Genomic DNA, 20263 nt, shown 5'->3' on the forward strand with positions numbered 1-20263 from the left:
AAAATGTGGCGAGACATCTTTACCTATCATTAGTTCTGCCACACACTACCACTTACCCACTCGAGTGTTATCTCTGCTTCATGCACACATCTCTGCAGCTCAAAGGGAATTCACCTTTCAGTAGGAAATGATTCATAAAAAACAAAGATTTCAACGATTGTTGTAATATTAGCTTTTTAATATTGTTTCCCATAGCGATACATTTCTCTCAGTATTTTTCAAAATTAAAAGCCTACACAATTGTAATGTTTTTCATCCATTCAACCAGCATTGTAGGAAAGCTGTGCAGAAAAGACAACAGATCCAAACTAATTTCTTCTTCACTTGCTCTTTTGGAAAGTCAATTATTTATTAATATACGCCCAGAGTTCGATGATATGCACCACCTGAAGCTCACTGTCCATCTACACTTGCTTTAATTGACCAAATAATCAAACTCACAATTCGTAATAGTCTCTGAAATCATGGCCAGGTTGTTTTGCCTACTTAATACATTTGGTTTATTCACGATAGCAAACTACTTAGATTTTTTGTTTAGTGTTGCATTCATGGAACATGTCTGCTTCCGACTTGCAAACAAATTCTCCTTTGTGATTGTCCTGGATGTATTTGTATGTGCACCACTGTCTCAGCTCATGCACGGTGTTCAAGTACAGTTTTAAGAGGATGGAGATGGTGTTGTGTTTATCTAATTCTCTCCTGGTTAAGTGTGTTGACTACCCGTAAGCCTTGCTGCCACTAGCCGTCTAACCCGTAGTTTTAGCTATGTGTATTTTTGTTCTTAAATTCTGCTCGTGTAAACGGATTAGAGCTGATCCTGTTCGCTATATTCCCGTTTCTGTGGGAAAAACCTGGGAGCTCTACGCTTCCAGTGGAGATTCACTCAACCGACACCTGCAGGTGCAACTCGGGGGGGGGGGGGGGGGAGAAATCCTTACTTCATCATATCCTGGTGTGTGTGTGTGTGTGTGTGTGTGTGTGTGTGTGTGTGGCCTTGCTCTCCCTTTGCACTGCTTCAATAATGAAGTGTAAAGTTCTGGCAGTAAGCCCCTCGCTCTCCGCCTGACTCCATCTCCCTCTCGCATCCTAAGGGACCTCCTCTCAGCTCCGCTCTTCACTTTGCACCGATGTTCCCATTAATGAATGGCATCATCCGGCTTGCTTGTTTTGCACAGTTCAGCTTCACTTCACTGCCTGCTGTTTGACCTGCTGTGCCGAGCAACACGTCGTTACTCGGAGCAACCGCAGTTTCAAATCAGCCTTAAAGAACAAGGTTCATCATTTTTTTTCGCATCGTGGAGAGCACAAAAGAACCTTGAACTGTTTAATATGCAAAACACATTTAACTCGGTGGATGAATCATGCAGCATCGGCAACATTGTCACTTCTTTTGAAGGCCACCTGTGTTGCTTTCAAATCCACGTCTTTGGTTATCGAGAGAAGAGTCTTAATTTCAAAGGGTGATGAGTTATCTTTTCATTAGTTTAATAAATGAAGAGAGCCAAATGTATTTCAAAGCATTATTTTGGTTTAATACAACATGTGTCTTCTTATTAGGTTCGGCCACTGTTACTATTAGTTAAGATTACACTGTAAAGAAATTGCTTATTTCCCGTTTTTTTTAATGTGCTTTAGTTTGGTACTGTACTAGGGCTGAACGATTAATCGATTTTAAATCGTAATTGCGATTTTAAATGATGCGATTATCAAATTCTTCTTTTTTTTACATTTTTTTGTTCTTCTTGTGCGTCAGTCGTCCACACCAATCAGAAGTGCTGTGCTCCACATGTACCAGCCATTGTTAACCAATCAGAAGTGCTGTGCTCCACAAGTACCAGCCATTGTTAACTAATCAGAAGGGGCCCATGATAGAAGGTGATAGACAGATTGATCCAATCACCTGGCAAGTATTTTTGAAATACTTTTCCAAATGGCTTCCAATGGAGCTTTAGATGCTGTGGTGAACCGTCTGAGTCAGGTTAGTAATGCTCCATCACATGTTTCTATCACAGGGAGAATCTTAAACTGAAGCTTGACTTTAAAGCAACCCAACGGAAGTTTCATGTAAGTTTAGTTATTTCACTCGTAGCTCGGGCTGCGGGGGTGCTAGAGACGGGAGCATGTTGATGCGACCTTCCTAGCCGGAGATATGGCCGCATTTTACAATAAACTTCCATTGGGTCGCTTAAAAACAAATATCGCAAATTGAATCGCAATATTTGTCAGAAAAATCGCAATTAGATTTTTTTTTCCCCCCAAAATCGTGCAGCCCTATACTGTACACAGTTTTCCTGTACAATGACGGATATTGCCGTCATTGCTGATGTAGTCACTTTTGATATTACCTCAACATATCCCACTCGGACTTTGTTGTGTACAAAATAAAGTCCAAGTTGTAATATTATCCTTTAGTGTTTAGTACAAAACCTTTTACTAAAGGCCTGAGCAGAAATCCTAATAATGCACCGGCACCCCTCTCTGAGAAAATTATATATGATGGCACATCAACTAATGTTTATTTGAAATGATAATTAAAGTATGTGATAGTTACAGGAGATACTATAACCCCACTGTGACAGATTCAAGTGTACTCGTTTTGTATTTGTCACAAAAGACTGATGCACTATGTTTGCACAGGGAAGGAACAACAATGCTGCAGGCATGTACACCTTTGGGAGTCAGCTACTAATGGGTGTTCCTCAGTGGAAGAATGGCCTCTTGCTTTCACTTTGCCTCATGCTTGCTAGTGCGTGCGTGCTCACATTGTTAGCCCTTAAAATATCATGTTTAATCTTGCCGAGTGAATGCCCTCTACGGGTGACTCTTAAAGATAGAGCCGGTCAGATGCCCTAGTTAGAATCACTACCGTGTCTCCTCAGTCATCCGGCCTGACTGACTCGGAGTTTGTATTCTGCAAAACCCTCACACCAAAGGCACAGCTGTTATTCTACAGCGGTCAAAATAAGCGTAATGAGGAAGCCAAAATCAACCAACACCCAAAACTGGTTAGGCGGCAATAACATTAATATTACAACTTGTCACTCGTTCTTGTGAATGGTTTGTCTCTAACTTACTCTTAGGCTGCTGTTGACATCATCGTAATACAAAGAAAAACATTTGAACTAGATCATTTGGATATAACCACATAAACAGGATGGCAGATGTCTTTTCTTTTCAACAATGCATCCCTGCCCTGTCTCCTCACAGTCACCCCCTAGTGGTTGTTTCTGTCCTAGCACTAGGCACAACATGCCTCTGCACTTTGCAACACATGGTCTGTTTGCCCTCGTCCACCTTTTTATTAGCAAAAAGACCGGCTGTCAGTGATGCACTGGATTGAAGAAGGGCATCAATTAGCTGACTGCGTTGTAGTGAGCTAAAAGGCTGTCTTTGTTGAAGCCTTTTTGGATTGGAGTTTCCTCCCTCCCTCATATTGCTGGATCAGTTTGCTAATTGTATCCAGCGCACTAATTGCTGCATTTGATCATCATTAACTTTGCCCAAAGCCTATTGTGTGCCAGAGAGTGTTTGTCTGTCATTGTGATCATGGTTGTTAAGAGCTTCTATTCATCCCTGTGTGCAGCTGTATCTTCTGAGGTCAAGTGTCAGTCTGCTCACTTCTTCTTTTTACCTGCATGGCCTAATGCATGGTTAACCCTGAGGATGCAGCAACATAAGCGTCTGTGTCCTACTCTGTGTTTTGAAGATTGAGGCGGACAATATGACCAACAGTCACGAATGATATCACGTGGTTTTATGTAAATTACATTACATTGCATTTAGCTGACGCTTTTATCCAAAGCGACTTACAATAAGTACATTCGACCAGGAAGACACAACCTTGAAGAAAACAGAATCATATAAGAACATCAGGTTTCAAAGAGCCAATCGTTTCAAGTGCTACTCAACTGGCTTTAGATAAGCCAGTCCTTTATTAGTATATAAGTGCTCTGTTAGCAGTTCTTTGTTAGTCATTCTATCGCTCGAAGTGGAGTCGAAAGAGATGAGTTTTCAGTCTGCGCCGGAAGGTGTGTAAGCTTTCTGCGGTCCTGATTTCAATGGGGAGCTCATTCCACCATTTTGGAGCCAGGATAGCAAACCCACGTGTTTTTGCTGATGGGAACTTGGATAAATGTCTCTTTAATGTTCAAAAGTACTCAAACTCAATTTGATCGCATGCCACATTAGCGTTATGGTTGCACTCAAAGGGCCGGCTGTAACTTCAACACTCTATAAAAATACATATATAAATATTTAATATATATAAAATAATGTATTATATAACATTATTGCCTCTGCATTGGATTATTATGGGATAGGGTAATAACTTCATAATCAACTACGTCTTAGAGCAGAAGTCTAGCGCCAATAATTGCGAGTCTCTTCAGTGCGCACGTCACAAAATGATTTTAAAAGAAAAGCCAAATTCTGGGAAAAAAGTCAAAACAAAAAAGTTACATTTTGAAAAAAAAATCAAATTCTGAGAAAAGTCACATTTGAGATGCATTGTGGGACATGTAGTTTATGGACAACGTGCTTCTGTAAAGCGGCATGTAACCGTACCATATAAAACATATTATATTCTTGTGGGGCCACAAGAAGTGAAGTCACGGGCCGGATTTGGCCCACGGGCCTTGAGTTTGACACCCCTGCCTTAGATTGTCCTTTTTTCCCTAATTACTGACATGTGGAAGTTTAAATTGTGCATTTCTAGTCATTTCAATTGGGTATTTTAGTAAAGAAACGACATAATTGCATCAGATGTATTGGTTTCTTGATCTGTAGGTAGGCCCGCCTCAACAGAAACATTGCTGACCAGGGGCCTATTAGCAAGGGGTCACTCAGGGCCGTTGACCCTTTGCTTTGTTGATGACCAATTATATAGAATGATTGGCAGCAGCCTGGTGCAAGATTGTTGCTGTATGAATAACAACACAAACACAAATCCTCAGGTACAGTTAGAGAAAGTAAACATTTATATTGCAACATACTGTAAGTGCACGTTTTTGCATTAGCCGCTTTCACACCAAGCACTTTGCCGCACTTAGTTCCCAGCACTTAGTTCCCCCATGGAACTAAAGAGCCGATCGCGTTCACACCGGAATAAGTCCCTGAGGGAAGATTACGCAAAGGAAGCCGCTGACGTCACTTCTTCTTCTGCTTTGGGTTTACTGGCAGGCCGCAAACAACTTCACGGCGTATACTGCCACCCGAAGTCCCCGGGGTTAGGGACTGGCTTCAGTAGAAGCTGCTGGGACACTGGTTTGCAATCCACCCAGCCAATCAGAAATGTGTTCTCCCCAGGATAGTCCCACCTCTCTATAGGGGTGCAACAACTAATCGACTTAATCGATTAAAATCGATTACCAAATTAGTTGCCAACTAATTCAGTCGTCGATTCGTTGGTGACGTCATCACGTGCGTTTTACGCGCCGTTAAGCTACAACGTTATTGGTACTGGAGACATTTAAAAAATATATGTCATGTATTATTGATACAAAAACATTATATCGCAGTCTTAGTGTGGCCAGCTCGTTTCTAATATGTAAAAAGACAAACAAATGCGTCTATGATGTATTTTCGATCAGACGAGATCTCTCTCCCTGGTCTGTGTGGGAGGGGGCGGGGCAGTTTACACACACGCGGCAGCTACATGCAGCCACACACTGCGGAGACGACGGAGAGAACGCCGCTCCGAGGTGTGGTTAAACTTTACCCTTTTCGATGCTCGTTGCCAAAAGTGCAATAAGAGTTTAGATGTAAGGGCGGCAACACGAGCAATTTGTCTAAACATTTATCAAAAGTGCTCCACATCCATGCACCGGGTTCGACTGTCTTTCTAGCAGCTCTGTAGCCCCGTCCACGAGCAACGTTTCCACGTCAGGTGTTATGTATGCTAGCAGCAACACACGGAGTTAACTCAATTATATAAACATGGGGTAATGATTTGAGGTAACTGAATTAGTTAGTTTGTTAAAGTTTCAGCTATTCTGTTTACAGTTCTGTCATCACATTATTTATTATTTGCAAAAACACTGTTGTTTCTTTTGATGTGAAATATTATTTATTTAATTTAAATGAAAAGCAATGTTCATTTTGTAAACAATTTGTTTAGTTAATTTAATAATATGTATTTTTTAATCAAGTATTCATCTTTATTGTCTTCATTGTTAGTTTCCACATGCCTACCTCAAGCTAAATCTAAAAGTTGATGGCTAAATAAGAGCGTTTTAGAAATTGTGCAAGGCATAATAGTCCGAATAGTCGATTAATCGTTTCATTAATCGATAGATTAATCGACTATCAAATTAGTCGTTTGTTGCAGCCCTAGTGGGGATGGATAGGAGGTTGGCTTCTGATGAGCGGAGGCAGCGGGAACTAAACGAACGGAACTAAACGGGAAAAGTACGGGTAAAAATAGTCCGGTGCTGATTGTGAGCTTTGGTTATCCCGTCTCTCCCCGTCAGTACTTGTTGCTCCTGGCTGGGAAAGAGTTCCTGGTCAGAGTGGAGTAAGCCGGGCTGTAGTAGTAAGAATGCTCTGTTAGACTTCCAGCAGCTTCTCTAGATAGCGCCATGCTTGGTCACTGCTACTGTTTCTCTTGGCTCTGAAAAGGATCATTAATGCATGGTGCTGCATTTAATTGGTTGAGGAAGCATTGCTGGGCATTATGTCTCCTTTCATTTATCAACCTTGCCGCTGCCTCACACTTCGGTGTGGCTGCAAACTGACCTCTAGCTGCAGGCCTAATTAGTGAGTAATGTATTCACACCTAGAATGCTAACGAAGCCATAGGTATGAAGTCTGGCGATCAGTGATGGCAAGGCTTCTGTGATGTTTTCATTTCTGTGAGAGTGTTAACAACACTGAGAAACACTTTCAATGAGGTGTGAAAGTGAGGGAGAAGTTCAACCAAGGTTTAAGGTGAATGTAAAAATACTTGGCTTCTCATGCATTGAGGCTTTTGTATCATTTGTATTTATGGTAGAGTTTAAAAAGTGTTTAAAGTATTATTGTCTCCCAGAATGCATCATGCATGCAGAATCTGTATTATTTGATATGCTCCCCAAATCTAAGATAAGAAAATGTACTTTGCTAATCAGCTTTTAATGTGCGAGTACACTGTGTTGCAGCAAAGTGTTGTGTCAAGCCACCGCAGATTAGTTCTGAACGTGTGAGGGGAAAAAGGGTCCCTGTCTGGTCAGTGCTCCTTTTGAATACAAGTACTTCATTATTCTGTTGGTTAGTTTTTTTTGTTAATTTATGAATATATGAGTTAACAGCAGTTTTGATGATCAATTATGAGATTTTGGATCTTCTGGCGTTTGCCTTACAACCTGCAGCTCTGTTGAGGCGCCCAACTTGTCATTGTCCATGTCGATCAGGACACGGCATCAATTTCGTGGCCGAAGTAGACCCTACACCGTAAAGACAGACGCCGGATCTCAAGCGGTTAATTGTAGGTTTTGATCCACATGCTTCCCTTTCATATCAGGTTAGCTACTGATCCAAGAAGCAAGTCAACTAAGGTCATTGGTTCAACTTCTCGTTGCCTTTTTTAATGTGTGGGAGATTTTGCAGATGCTAGCTGAAAACCTGGTGCTGCTGTGTATACACATTGAGCTTTAATGTTATCAGATAAAAACACAAACAGCTAAATGTGTGATGTGTAAAAAGTCCAGCGACAAAGCAGTATCAGGTTTTTGTGTTGATTTGATGTCTTTCTCCAAAACACTACAGCAGGCTAATGCTAATGCTAATGCAAACAGTGTCTCATTTACCCCCTATTAGCAAACATGCACCTGAATGAATCCGAATAACCTGATCAAACGTGCGTTGTCTTCCTCGGTGCAAAATAGATCAAAGGCCGTTTATTTTTTTGCCTATGGATTCCCTCCCTGTGTATGAGAGTAGCAGGCAGCTGTAGCCATCTTGTCATTTTCATTCAGAGCATTGCTGGCTCTCAGCTTTCATTTCCCTAATGGTGAGTTGGTGGAGACTCTCACGGTGGTTACGGGCAAGAAATGATAGCAGAGGCACTCTAAATCAGGCCCTTTGATGAGGGAGTAATGGAGTGTTCAGAGACGGACACCTGTGCCTCTGCAGCCACCGTACCTCTCTCTCCCCACACACACACACACACACACATACACACACATACACATACAGATATACACACACACACACCCACACACCCACCTTTTTTCCCCCCACTTGCTTCCTTTCACCAGCTACTCTCCCCCCCCCCCCCCCCCCCCTCTCTTCCTCTCCCCTCCCTCATCCGTCCCCAAAGCAGGCCACTCCCCCTCATACAGAGCTGCCAGGCTTGTTTGCATATTAACTGTTTAGTGGCCGGGTAGCAGTTTCATGCCATGTGACTGTTGAAGCATGTGTGTGTTCAGTTATTCTCTTTCCATTTGTCCCTTGCTTTTGATTTGACACAAACAAACGTCGACAGTCAAGAAACAATGTTTGAATGTTACAAACAGCCACGTATTCTTTCTGTGTTTTAAATGAGATGTTATTCAGACTTTCATATCTATTTATTTAGTATTGTAGCTGTTGCAATGATTTATGTTGACAGAGATATATTTGAATGGTTGCAATTCCTGCTCGGTGCTAAGTGTGGCTGATTTATCCATTTTGCATCACTGCAAGTGCAACAAGTTGTATAGGTCAGTACACATAGGCAGATGAAGGTTGGACACAGATTTGATGTCTTTATTTGTTGTCAGTTTGGTAGATATTTCTTTTCCATCCAGTTGTTGAGCTAATTTCATGTCATGTTTGTCGTCAAAGCACACTCCCAGGCTCTGTGTGTTCTTGCGGACATTCTCTGACAGTTGATTTGTTTAGCAGAGAGGACTCTGTCTCTGCGAACGTGAAGTCTGTTTTTAAAGTTCAAACTCCAAGGCCTGGCAGGGGGATGGTGGGTGGATCTGATGAGAGGACGGCCATTGTTGTTCACACACACAGTCTATCTATGGAGGAGATACACAGCTGTAAAATGTAAAACACAAACCATAGATATAGTGAGATAAATCCACTGCCGGTGTCTACTTACACGCTCACACATTTAGAATAAGACGGTCTACACCATTCCAGTTGGTCAGTTGCTTTATTGAGTCAGTTTAACATGCAATGTAAAGCCATATTGTAGCATACACACGCTCACCCACATATTTCACACCATATTTAAATAAAATCACGAGAAGTAGTGTGGATTGCTTTGAGCTGAGATGGAGCACAATGGAACAAATAATAAAAAACATTACATAACACAAGATTGCCCTTTAACCTGGACACTTGGCTCTTAAGCACACAGCTTACGAAAAAAACGTTTATTTGAAAAAAGGAAGATATATTTATTTTTAAAATGCTGTGGAAGATCCTCATGCCACTACCTTGTAGTACCCTTAACCTGTCAGGATGTATGTTTTGACATGTCTTCAAAGATGTGCTGTCAAAAGACCTTCCTAGCCCTAAATACATGATGTTCACAGTAGTCCCGTTAACACTGGCAGCTCATAGTCTAACGTGTGCAGCTGTATGAGAGTGAAGCCTGTTCAGATGATTTTGCACATAACATACAGATGTAAAGGTCAGTTACTCAGGCCTGACCCTTGAGTGCCATGTGCACTGCCCCTGGCTTCAGACCAGCATTGTATCTCTGCATCATTTCCAGTACCATGTGCCAGCTGGTGCGCATGGCCTCAGCATCAGGAGGTCAGGAGTCCCCTCCAATGGCTGGCTTGCTCCTCCTGGATCTGTCCAGGCGCACAGGAAGAGCTGCATGTCTTGGACACATCCCAGTTTCCTCTATTGGAATTTATTTGTTCCCAAGAGTCATAGAAGGGTGACCAGGCCTTGACCCCACAAGTGCTTGAACTCTGCCCTGGAGACTCCGTGTTTCTGGGACAGTCGGGGTGGAAAGTCTGCTATATTTTGTGTTAATGTCGAAATGGTTGCAACTGTGTGAGATTTGAATTAGGGATGCATTTTTATTCTTTGGGAATGTGTTTCTGTGCCATTGGCTGTGACCTACAAGGGGGGGGGAAAGCTTACGGTCTTGACAATCTGTTGTGAGTGCGAAATCCAGTACTTTGGGGGTTAAGTTGTGAAAGTTAATGTAATAACTGCTAGCACCATCTGCTGGCCTACTTCCTTACAAAGAGAGAGAGAGCCAGTGAGTGCGCGAGAGAGAGAGAGAGAGAAAGAGAGAGAGAGGGAAAAACGAGTCTGGGTTTTAACGACATCTCTAATATTCATGCTCATGCATTTTGCTGCTTTGTGCTTTCATTTTCCGCCGCTCAGCTCGCCACACGCCCCAGCCAGAGAGAGGGGAGGGCAGCCAGGACGAGGAACGAGGAAAAGACAAGTGGGGGGGGGGGGAAAGAAGGAGAAAACAACCGGGCAAACTCGGCAAGCAAGCTAAACACAACAGCCTTTTTGTCTGTGTACGTAAAGGAGTAACCTACCTTATCCTGGCCAGTGAAGGACAACGAGGAGAGGCGCAACAAAAAGGCAAACCCAGCACGGAAAGAGCAATAGAAATAAAGAGGGAGACGGCTCGGAGTACGAAAGGCAGGCGGAAAGAGGAATCAATGAGAGGGGAACTCTGACACACACACACATTGGGAGAGAGGGGACTCGGTGAAGCCGGACGACAGCTCGGCGGCAGAAATGTGAGCTTCCTGGACTGCCACGCACCTCCTCTACCGCCCACAGCGCTGCTCCCTCATCACCCTGTGAAGAGACAAACAAGGGTGAGAGAGAGAGAGAGAGAGAGAGAGAGACTGACAGAGGGCTCCCATGCGTTCCTCTTGAACCCTGCCCGCTGGGGGAGGAGGAGACGACCAGCTACGGCGCTCTCGCACTGCCTGAGGAGAAGAGCTGACCGTGGGAGGGAGGAGGAGGGGAGGCAAAACGAGCTAAGAGAGAGAGAGAGGGAGGGGAGGGGGGGGGGGTACTCACAGCTCAAGCAAGAGTGAGAGAAAACGACTGTTGAAAAAGGGAAAGAGTGTGAGTGTGTTTGTGAGGGGGAAAGCAAGCACACTGAGGGAGGAAAAAACCCTGCGAAAGGGCAAGGCTTTTGTTAGCCGGTTGGAGAGGGGGAGGAAAGAGGAAGAAAAAACCCCCACCATGTCTACAGTGAAGAGGCCAAGAGGAAGGGTAAGTGAGCTGCTCTGAGAGGGAGGAGGGACGAGGGGGGAGGAGGGGCCGGCAGGAACTGAACAACCTCCTCTGCTACTGGCTCATGCTGCACTGCCGCCATCTTGAACTCATTGCTGCTTTATTTTCCTCCGCTCCAAACTCACTTGCTTTACTGTGCTTACAGCTTCATCAAGGCGCACTAGACTCCCTTTCCCCACCCCCACTCCTTCCATACGTCTCTTCCCCACCCTCTGTCTAAGCTGTGGTGTGTGTACAGTGTGTGCCCTCCATGAGTTGAACCTGTCAGTCACCAGTACATGTGGAAATGAGAGCGAGGCAAAGCTACCCGGCCCAAATGAAGCTCACTACCTTTTCACAGGCTTTAATGGTTCCCAGCGTTTTCACGGGACGACGTGCTGCCGGAGAGATTGGAATCACTGCAGTGCTGGCAGGCTGTAATTTCAGTTATTTATAGATAACACAGCTGCAGTGCTCACAGTCTTGCTGCATGTTATACTTCCTCTCTCCCTCTCTCTCGGTCTTGCTGAAAGAAGCCTGTTTTCATAACAAATATTTCATGTCCCCTCATGTTCTTCCACACTTCAGCATTACTTTCGACCCCTCCCCCTTGTCTTTTTTCTTCTTTTCTTTTTTTAACCGTTAACTTGAATAAGAACATTCCAGCGTGATCCAGTAAATATCTTCCTGATAGCCTCAGCAGCGTTGCACACGTGAACTTCATAATGCAGGTCTTGTGTGTGTTTGCGTGAGTGTGTTTTCCCCCTTCCTTCCGAGTGGATCGCTAGTTATTCAACTCCCTCCCCCCACTTTGTTGGCGAGGTACAAGCTGATTCTCTTTATTTAGGCTAGCTAGCAGTGTGGAAAAAAACAAAACAGCAACTGGCCGCGCCTGGGCCATGTAGGCATACGCAACACATTTTTAGATTAGGTCATCCATTTATGGGTTCCCTCTCCGCTGGGCTCCAGGCCCAACACACAGCGCTGGTGTGTAGATGACTACAGTCACACCATCTATTATTCACGTATTATCATGTATCAGGAAGGCTGGATAATTCATGACTGAAAGGCTCATTGTAACCTGCTACATGCAGCCAGTGTTTACCCTACCTTCTGAATAGCTTCTTAGAGAATTTAATTTGTATCGGGCATTGGAGAGCTTTCACAGTGTCCTTCAACTGAGCTAAATGAATTCTTCAGGGAAGCACTGGCCTTTTTATGGCTGAAGGTGCTAGTAGAGTTACACAGGGCGGGCGCTGAGAGTTGAAGTGAGCATCTTGTAGAGCGAGACAGGTCTGACCCCCCTCTCCTCTCTCCCCACACACACAGACACACACCCCCAGCAGCTGAGACAGGGACAGTAACAAGCTCTGCTGTCTGAGCGCTTCACACAGCCTCCAGGATGTTGTGTTTTTCTGAATGAGTGATAGTTGCACCACTTCCTGTAAAGCTTTGCTTGTATTACTCACCTGTTCACTGAGCTGTATGACTCTATAATTACTTCATCAGATACAAAATACAACTTGATAATTAATGGATTGTGTTCTGATATCATTACTAAATGTGATATTGGGCTACATAAAGAAAACTGTTTCCTATGTATATGCAATGCATAGTGAGAAGGTGGCTGACGACTTGTCCCTGTACATGTTGCCGCTGATTGAATGAACAATGTTTAATTTGCTTAAATTAAGTCAGTTCGGTCCACCATTTTTGATTTGGTTGACCTCTGTTTGTGAGTGAATCTGCTAAAGCTTGTCTTCAGCTTCAGTCACTGAACTCTTCTCCAAAGGTCAGGTGTCAACTTTAAATGTGTCAGTGTCACTTGGTCCTGCTATAGCACATATAGCACAGCATTTGACTTTATAAATAGATGACGTATTGTCTGTTATAATTAGCTAAAAGTGGATCATACATTTAAAAACCTCTCTCGTCTTCCTCTCTCCTCAGCCTCGAAAGAACGCTAATGGTCCCGGCAGCCAGGTACGGGTCCTCAGTCCCCCAATGAAGAGCAGCTCATCGTCCTCCTCCTCTTCCTCGTCGTCTTCGCCCTCGTCTAGCTCCTCGTCGGAGAAGAGGACGTCGCGGAGGACGCTTGCTCAGATGGAGTTGGGTACACCGGACAAACAGGAGAAGGCCAATAGGATAATATCAGAGGCTATTGCTAAGGCCCGGCAGCGCGGGGAGAAGAACATTCCCAGAGTTCTGAGCCCCGAGAGCTTCCCCAGCTCTTCCTCGCAGCACAAGCACCGCAAGCGCGAGCACAAAGGAAACGGCAAGGCGCGGGCTAAAGATAAGGCCTGTAGGAAGGCCCGAATCATAACCTCCTCAAAGAACAAACAGAAGGCCAAGATCGGGTATGTAGTCACCGCTATTAATACTGTTCTGTCTCTACCCCTCTGAAATGCACAATGTTAACATGACCCTGCAAGAGACCCACCAGGTCCTACCACACCCAAAGCAATTTACAGTTTTAGCATAACCTGAGCTTACAAATACATTATTAGGCGCTTTCACACCGGAGTACTTTTCCCATTTAGCTCCGATAGTTCCTGGGATTTTGCGTTCACACCAAAAAGAGAACTTAGTTCAGAGAACTTTTACCCCCTGTTTAGTCCCTGCTAGAGAGGTGGGACTTTCCTGGGGAGAAAAAAGTTCCAATTTGTGATCGGCTGGGCGGATTGCAAACCACGCCCCGTAAAACTCTGAAACGTTTTTTGAAGCCGCCATTGTATTTGCTGGCATTAGCATTATTAGCATTAGCATTAGCCCCGCGCACCAACGGAGAGAGAATAACTTGTGGCAACACAAAAAACTTCTACTGAAGCCAGTCCCTAGCAGAAGAAGAAGTGACGCCAGCTGCTTCATTTGCGTAGTCTTCCCTCTGGGATTTATTCCGGTGTGAACGCGATCTGCTCTTAGTTCCATGGGGGTACTAAGTGCTGGGAAGTGCGGCAAAGTACTTGCTGTGAAAGCGGCTATTGATTGAGACTGAAGTACTGGCCTCCCTTTGATTCATTGTGCTGTAAGAGTTTAGACATGCATATTCTTTTAAATGATATTCATGGCATAAAGGCGAATTTGCTGCTTTCATCTGACAAGCAGCTGATTGGCCACGTCATCTCTCGCCACCATAATTAACATCTTACATAATACTGTATCTTATCCATCTTGTAAAGAGGCCAAGTTGAAGTCTATTGAGTTTAAGGTGAGCATCGTAGCTATCTTAGTTAGAAAATTAGAATACTATTGTGGATTTCGGAGGATGCTTATGGGAAGCAAGGTCTACATTTCACTTGCACCGCTGCTTGTACTCGTACTTATTGCTCATTTTGCTGATTTAACCCGCTTGTTTTGGTCCATTGTATATCTAAAGTACATGTTGTGCCTTTAGTTGCCAACATGGAAGCTCAAAGTTCAAACGATTTTACAGCACGCCATAGCAATAAACCAGCCTCAGTCATCAGCATAGACACGGGAGGAGCACACAAAGGCTGCATTTACATGTGAGACAGTGCTGGCATGTATATTGGGGACACAAGCAGCAGTGCTGATGTATAGATACGGTGATCCGCCTCCCATCCCCCTGTTTCACTGCTATAAGCGGTGTGCCGCTGTAAGCCACACCCAACACCCCTATTGAAATATCAGCTGGTGCAGATGTGAGGCAGAGAGCTGCAGGAAAAAGGTGTGTGTGTGTGTGTGTGTGTGTGTGTGTGTGTGTGTGTGTGTGTGTGTGTGTGTGTGTGTGTGTGTGTGTGTGTGTGTGTGTGTGTGTGTGTGTGTGTGTGTGTGTGTGTGTGTGTGTGTGTGTGTGTGTGTGTGTGTGTGTGTGTGTGTGTGTGTGTGTGTGTGTGTGTGTGTGTGTGTGTGTGTGTGTGTGTGTGTGTGTGTGTGTGTGTGTGTGTGTGTGTGTGTGTGTGTGTGTGTGTGTGTGTGTGTGTGTGTGTGTGTGTGTGTGTGTGTGTGTGTGTGTGTGTGTGTGTGTGTGTGTGTGTGTGTGTGTGTGTGTGTGTGTGTGTGTGTGTGTGTGTGTGTGTGTGTGGAGTGTGGCAAGGCTGATGTTTGAGATAATGGAGGAATCAGTCATGATGATACAGTCCCTGCTGATGCTGACAGTAGCTGTTTGGTACCTTAATGGTTGTTGATCAGGTGGAGATCACTGAAAATGCTCAGTTTTGATAATTGAATAAAAGCTCAGTTTGATCAAGGTAATTTAACTCTGAGATGAAACACTTTGGAGATCAGGAAGATTAAGTCTGGATCCTTTTTTCTCTATTTAACCACCCTGCAGACATGGAGACAAAGCTGATTAAACCATCAGCATTTTGATCAAATGCATCCCAAGACTTGTTTGAACGTGGACTGTTTGTCAGCTGCCCTTTTAAGACTGTCATTCAAATGTGTTGCTGATAAGGATTCGAGGTAATGAGCTGTTTAACCCATTTGTATTATTCAGTGTAACCATACTTGGCCTACATGCAGCACAAAAGCATCAGATTAGGAACACAGCCTGATTATGCAGCCTCACATTGTCTGAGTTAACCTTTATATAGCATTCATTGCACCATTAGTTTGAGATATTTTGCAATGTTAAACTTCTTCAGTATGGCCACATGAAGCACTGGTATAATCTTACATCAACGTGTACTATACACACCATGACCTTTATGCGTGTGTGATAGCTTTGTCTCAAAACAGACCAATGCTTTCTGTTTCTGGTGTTAGTTCTACTATGCAGCGCTAATATCAAGCATAGTCAAATCTAAAGCACTTTTAATACATTGCGCTATTTATTTAAATCAGCAGTTACATATGTGTGCTGCATAATCGTTTCACAGTCTTTAGGATGTGTGGTCGTGGTGGTCTTTCACTCTTTGTCCTACTCTTTGTTTTAATTGAGAAAAGAAGTTCGGTGCAAATGTGGCAATGACGTAAAGCTCTGTCTGTGTATGAGAATAGACTTGTGGGAGTGTGTGAATAGTTTGTCTGAGGTGTAAAGATTCATTATAAAACTGCACAATAGATACAAAACAGTTGTTGAAGAGCTTTCTACGGTGCTGCATTTAATGAAAGTGGAGGCCTCAACATTGGACTATTAGGCCCCGTTTACACGGGAACGCAAACAAACCGAATTCGATATCAAAAAAGTCTTCCGTTCCCACGGATACGGCTCAATAAATGGTGTCCCTTCACATGAGACCGCTCGGCCCGCTGGAGACGCTGTAGTACATATGCCGGGCCTGTAAGTGGCGCTGTACTTCCGCCACAAAATACACTAAAAGCAGCGAAGAAGACCCCCGAGCATGGTTGCCATGGTTGCCCTTCTGTTTATTCTCCGCGGTGGATTTAGCAACATGTAGTTCTCCATGTTCCGTTACGGCCTCGTGTGAACGAACGGGCTACACGCGCGAGAAAAGTAGCGGATACACCCAGTTTCGTTCTCGTGTAAACGGCGCCTTAATGTTCTTACAGGATTGGAATCCAGCAAGTCCAGTTCCACGCTGGCAGGCAGCTCTAAGCCTTGCATCATAAGAAGCTTAATCAGTCCCGGCACTGTAATGGAAACATGAGGACTATCACATAAACACTACCGTATTGGCCTGTACACCCGATGACCTGGTCCCTCTTTTCCATCACTTGCTTTTACACTTCTTTATGCAGCTATTTAAATAATCCATAGCTTTGGGACACATCACACGACACGTTGTTATACTCCAATGTGTATGTGCATCAACGCTGTGAGTGTGCTGCAATTCTTTTAGTTTTTGTTTCAAACTACCTTTGAGTCTAACTTTGACTTCTGGAGATATAACTTCCCCTAATGGAGTGGTGCTAAAGCTGAAATACGACTTCAGTGCTGATGCCTGCGAGTGGAGTCTGTGGGTTTGCAGCTGAACATACCTTAACCGGGTGTGTTTCCCCGTCTGCATAGATGTCTTGTGGGATCTGTTTCTATACAGTTTTTCTTTGACTGATGTGGGTTGATGGAGACAGCCTGCATACATGAGAGTCCTGCTCATATTCATGCACCACCCAGGATCTCCCAATAAAATATGAATGCTCCATGGCTGCAGAGGTCCTAACCTTCCGTTAAAGTCATTACTCTGCTGAGGGTGTGTGCAGGCGTGTGTGTGTGTGAAGTCGGTGTTCAGTATCTGCTTACTGTGCTATGGAATATGACTCTTCTTAAAGCAAGGAGATATAACTATTAACCCAATAGCGTGGTGCAGGAATGAGTCCTAAACCCAAAATGAGTTTTAGCTATTATTGGCAATTAACTTTTGCATGTGTTTTTGGTTCGATGTCTGCCGGTTACATCTCTGTTTCAACTATTGTAAAAGTAGTGTTAATATGTTGAGATTAGCCGCCTTAGCAACACATTGAAGTATCATTAACGTGTGTTGGCCACAAAGCTTATGTTCTGCAAAAATGGTCAATGGTCAATCCCATTGTTTTCCCTGTGGAGGAAGCTGTTGCGTTGCTAACAGCATGTTGGCATCAGTACAGACAATAGAGCGGGACAGCAGTGACATTATGGTCTGTTCCTCTGAGACCTGTATGCTACTACTTACTGCTCGAGCTAGGTTTCTCTACTGGAATCATCAGTTCACTCTTCTGTATCACTAGTTTACTCTACCAGCCGCTCTGCTGGAGTTAGGGCTCATATCATCGTATGGAAAATCTGTTTACCGATGAGAAACAGAACTGGAAGCAGCTGATTAAAATATGGATGCACCAGCCGCTGTGACAGGTGGACTCGCAACATGACACACGTTAGAAAAAGAAATCTGTTGTGCATTTGTCAGTGATCTTCTTCGTTGCTGTGTATCAAGCAGGGCTCCTGATCCGGGGGTGTTTGAGGAAAATAACCGCATCACACATTTCCACTACCAAAGCTAATGTTTTAATAGATGTGCGACATTAAAGTCAGCAACTGTGGACACTGCTTTCAATGTGCTTCTTGTTGTTGATCACATTTATCAATTGACTTTAATTTGCTGAGCTGAATGTTTTTTTTTTATCAAAGCTTAAACATAGACTGTAAGATCTAAAAGCTTTATCAAAACGTATCAACATGGAAGCTACTGTGCATGAAGGGGGCCTAACCATCTGTTCAAGTAGCTCTGTCCTGTACCTGTGATTCCCTTGCAGTAGCTATTGACACCTCAGCTTTTGGAGTGAGTGACCCCTGGGCTTTTCACATTTGAATGCATTCGCCGAGATGAGAAAGTCATTAATCGTACATTTCCATTTTTCTCACAACTGAAACAAAGGCCCTGGCACATGGTCGGTTTGCTGTGAGAAACAGCTCTATAGAACATGGTGTATTAGAATATGTACCGACCGGATCTACCCGTAGGTGATGCAAGGGTTATTCCACAGGCCAGGCTCCACTGGTCACGACTCTGCGGACTGGAATTTGCTTTTCGAGGCAGCCTACCTGCTGAAAAATAAGCTCATATAATCATCAGATGAAAGCACTGTGCCGCTCAAGCCCTTTTTTGTTGCTCCCTCCCCCTCCTCCTTTACATTTTTCTCCCCCTAATATAAATGTGGTTCTTCCAGTCTGCTGTGCATCCAATGCTCTAAACATGCTGATACCACAAAGCAGCAGGGGAGCAGCAAAATATCAAACAAAATGGTGCTTGTGAGATCAATTACATGATAGAAAATGGAGGTTTAAGTCTAGCGTATATGCAGCTGCGTATAGCCGTTCATATTTCAGGGCTCGCCTGCTAGCCGTCTAATCTTTTCCCCCCTCACTATTTCATTAGGAAGAGCTAAAGCTGTTATTTTTAATTGAGTGTTTTCATAGTTAATCCCTCACGGGGTGCGGATGTGTGCATGTTCACATGTGTGTGATGCATAAACATGTTTATGTGTCTGCGTTGAGTTGAAAGTCATGCACAATCATGTACACATTCTTGCGAGTGTGTTTGTGTGTGTGTGTGTGTGTGTGTGTGTGTGTGTTGCGCTGCCCATTTTCTAAACGTTTGCTGAAGAAAGCAGAAACCCCCCGTGTGGCCATGTGCACAGTGCTGATACAGTATTTGTCTTAAAGAGCGGGCTTGATGGTGTTTGTTACGACTGTTTCCAGTTGTTTGCTGTGTGGCTCTGAGATTACAGCCTTCCATTCATAAGACCAGGGATTTCCTGACAAGGACCAGCACTACTGTCTCAATAAGCCCCTCAGGGTGGATAGCAGACACACATACACGCGCATTACACGAGACAGCATTTTTGAAGGATACTCTGTCACAAAAATGTCTGAGGTAGAAGCTCTTGCTCATGCAGCACATTGCAGTCTTGCCCTGCATAGCACTATCCTATCTTTATTCTATTAAAATCAAACCCTCACATAATACACTCCCAGTGGCGGCTTGCCAAGTAGGGCAGGACAACACTGGGGGGACAAGGGGACGGAGGTTATTTGGCACAATAGGATGATGGGAGCCAAGCCTCCAACGAGCCCATCACTCTGAGGAAAACGAAGCTAGCTGTAGCCCATCAGTCGGGATCACGCTGTAATGTCAAATCAGGGGCAGCTGCGGTCTAATTAGAAATGCAAGATTATGTCTGGAGGATGGCCTCTTTAACTCCTGCTGGGGAGGCGAATAAATCACCTTCCTCGCTAATGTAAAAAACATTAAGGCAGCAGGCACCGTACAGATGGAAAAACGTCTAAATCTGTAAATATCAAATCAAGTTTTATGTATATAGCACATTTATAAACGATTTTTGATCGAGCCGAAGTGCTGTACATGAAATAAAATAGCCTACAGTAGAGACAATATAAAACAAGGTGAAGTGAGAACTGTATTTGATATTTATTGTGTTTTCTGTTACAATTGAAATGTTATTAATACAATACAATTTTACAATGAGTGAGCTTTTTAACACTTTTACTCATAATTAACATTTTACAGTAAATAAACATGCACATGGATTTCTAAATGTCATGTTTGTTTCACTTCGGATTTCGAAATGATAAAACCTTAATAAGGCGCAGCTTCCCACTCACACTCAATCTCCCTTTTATTATATTCTGCATTATTTATAGAAACGCAATTCAAACGCAAGTCAAACA

At 43.7% G+C, this 20263-nt stretch overlaps 1 protein-coding gene across 7 annotated transcripts in view; it reads left to right on the forward strand.

Annotated features, from left to right (window-relative positions):
- The window catches only part of chd9 (chromodomain helicase DNA binding protein 9), an 83343-nt gene that overhangs the window by 13287 nt on the left and 49793 nt on the right, over positions 1-20263 (forward strand). For 5 of the 7 annotated variants that reach the window (XM_034077158.2, XM_034077167.2, XM_034077175.2 and 2 more), the window contains one exon: positions 13123-13529. In XM_034077158.2, coding sequence (XP_033933049.1) covers positions 13123-13529 — 407 coding nt within the window. Of the gene's footprint in view, positions 1-10145; positions 10767-10975; positions 11173-13122; positions 13530-20263 lie in introns of those variants that run through there. The other 2 variants (XM_071207274.1, XM_034077187.2) reach the window with 2 other exon arrangements.

The sequence above is a fragment of the Pseudochaenichthys georgianus genome, chromosome 3 (assembly GCF_902827115.2).
Source record: "Pseudochaenichthys georgianus chromosome 3, fPseGeo1.2, whole genome shotgun sequence".
In the NCBI taxonomy this organism is placed as follows: Eukaryota; Metazoa; Chordata; class Actinopteri; order Perciformes; family Channichthyidae; genus Pseudochaenichthys; species Pseudochaenichthys georgianus.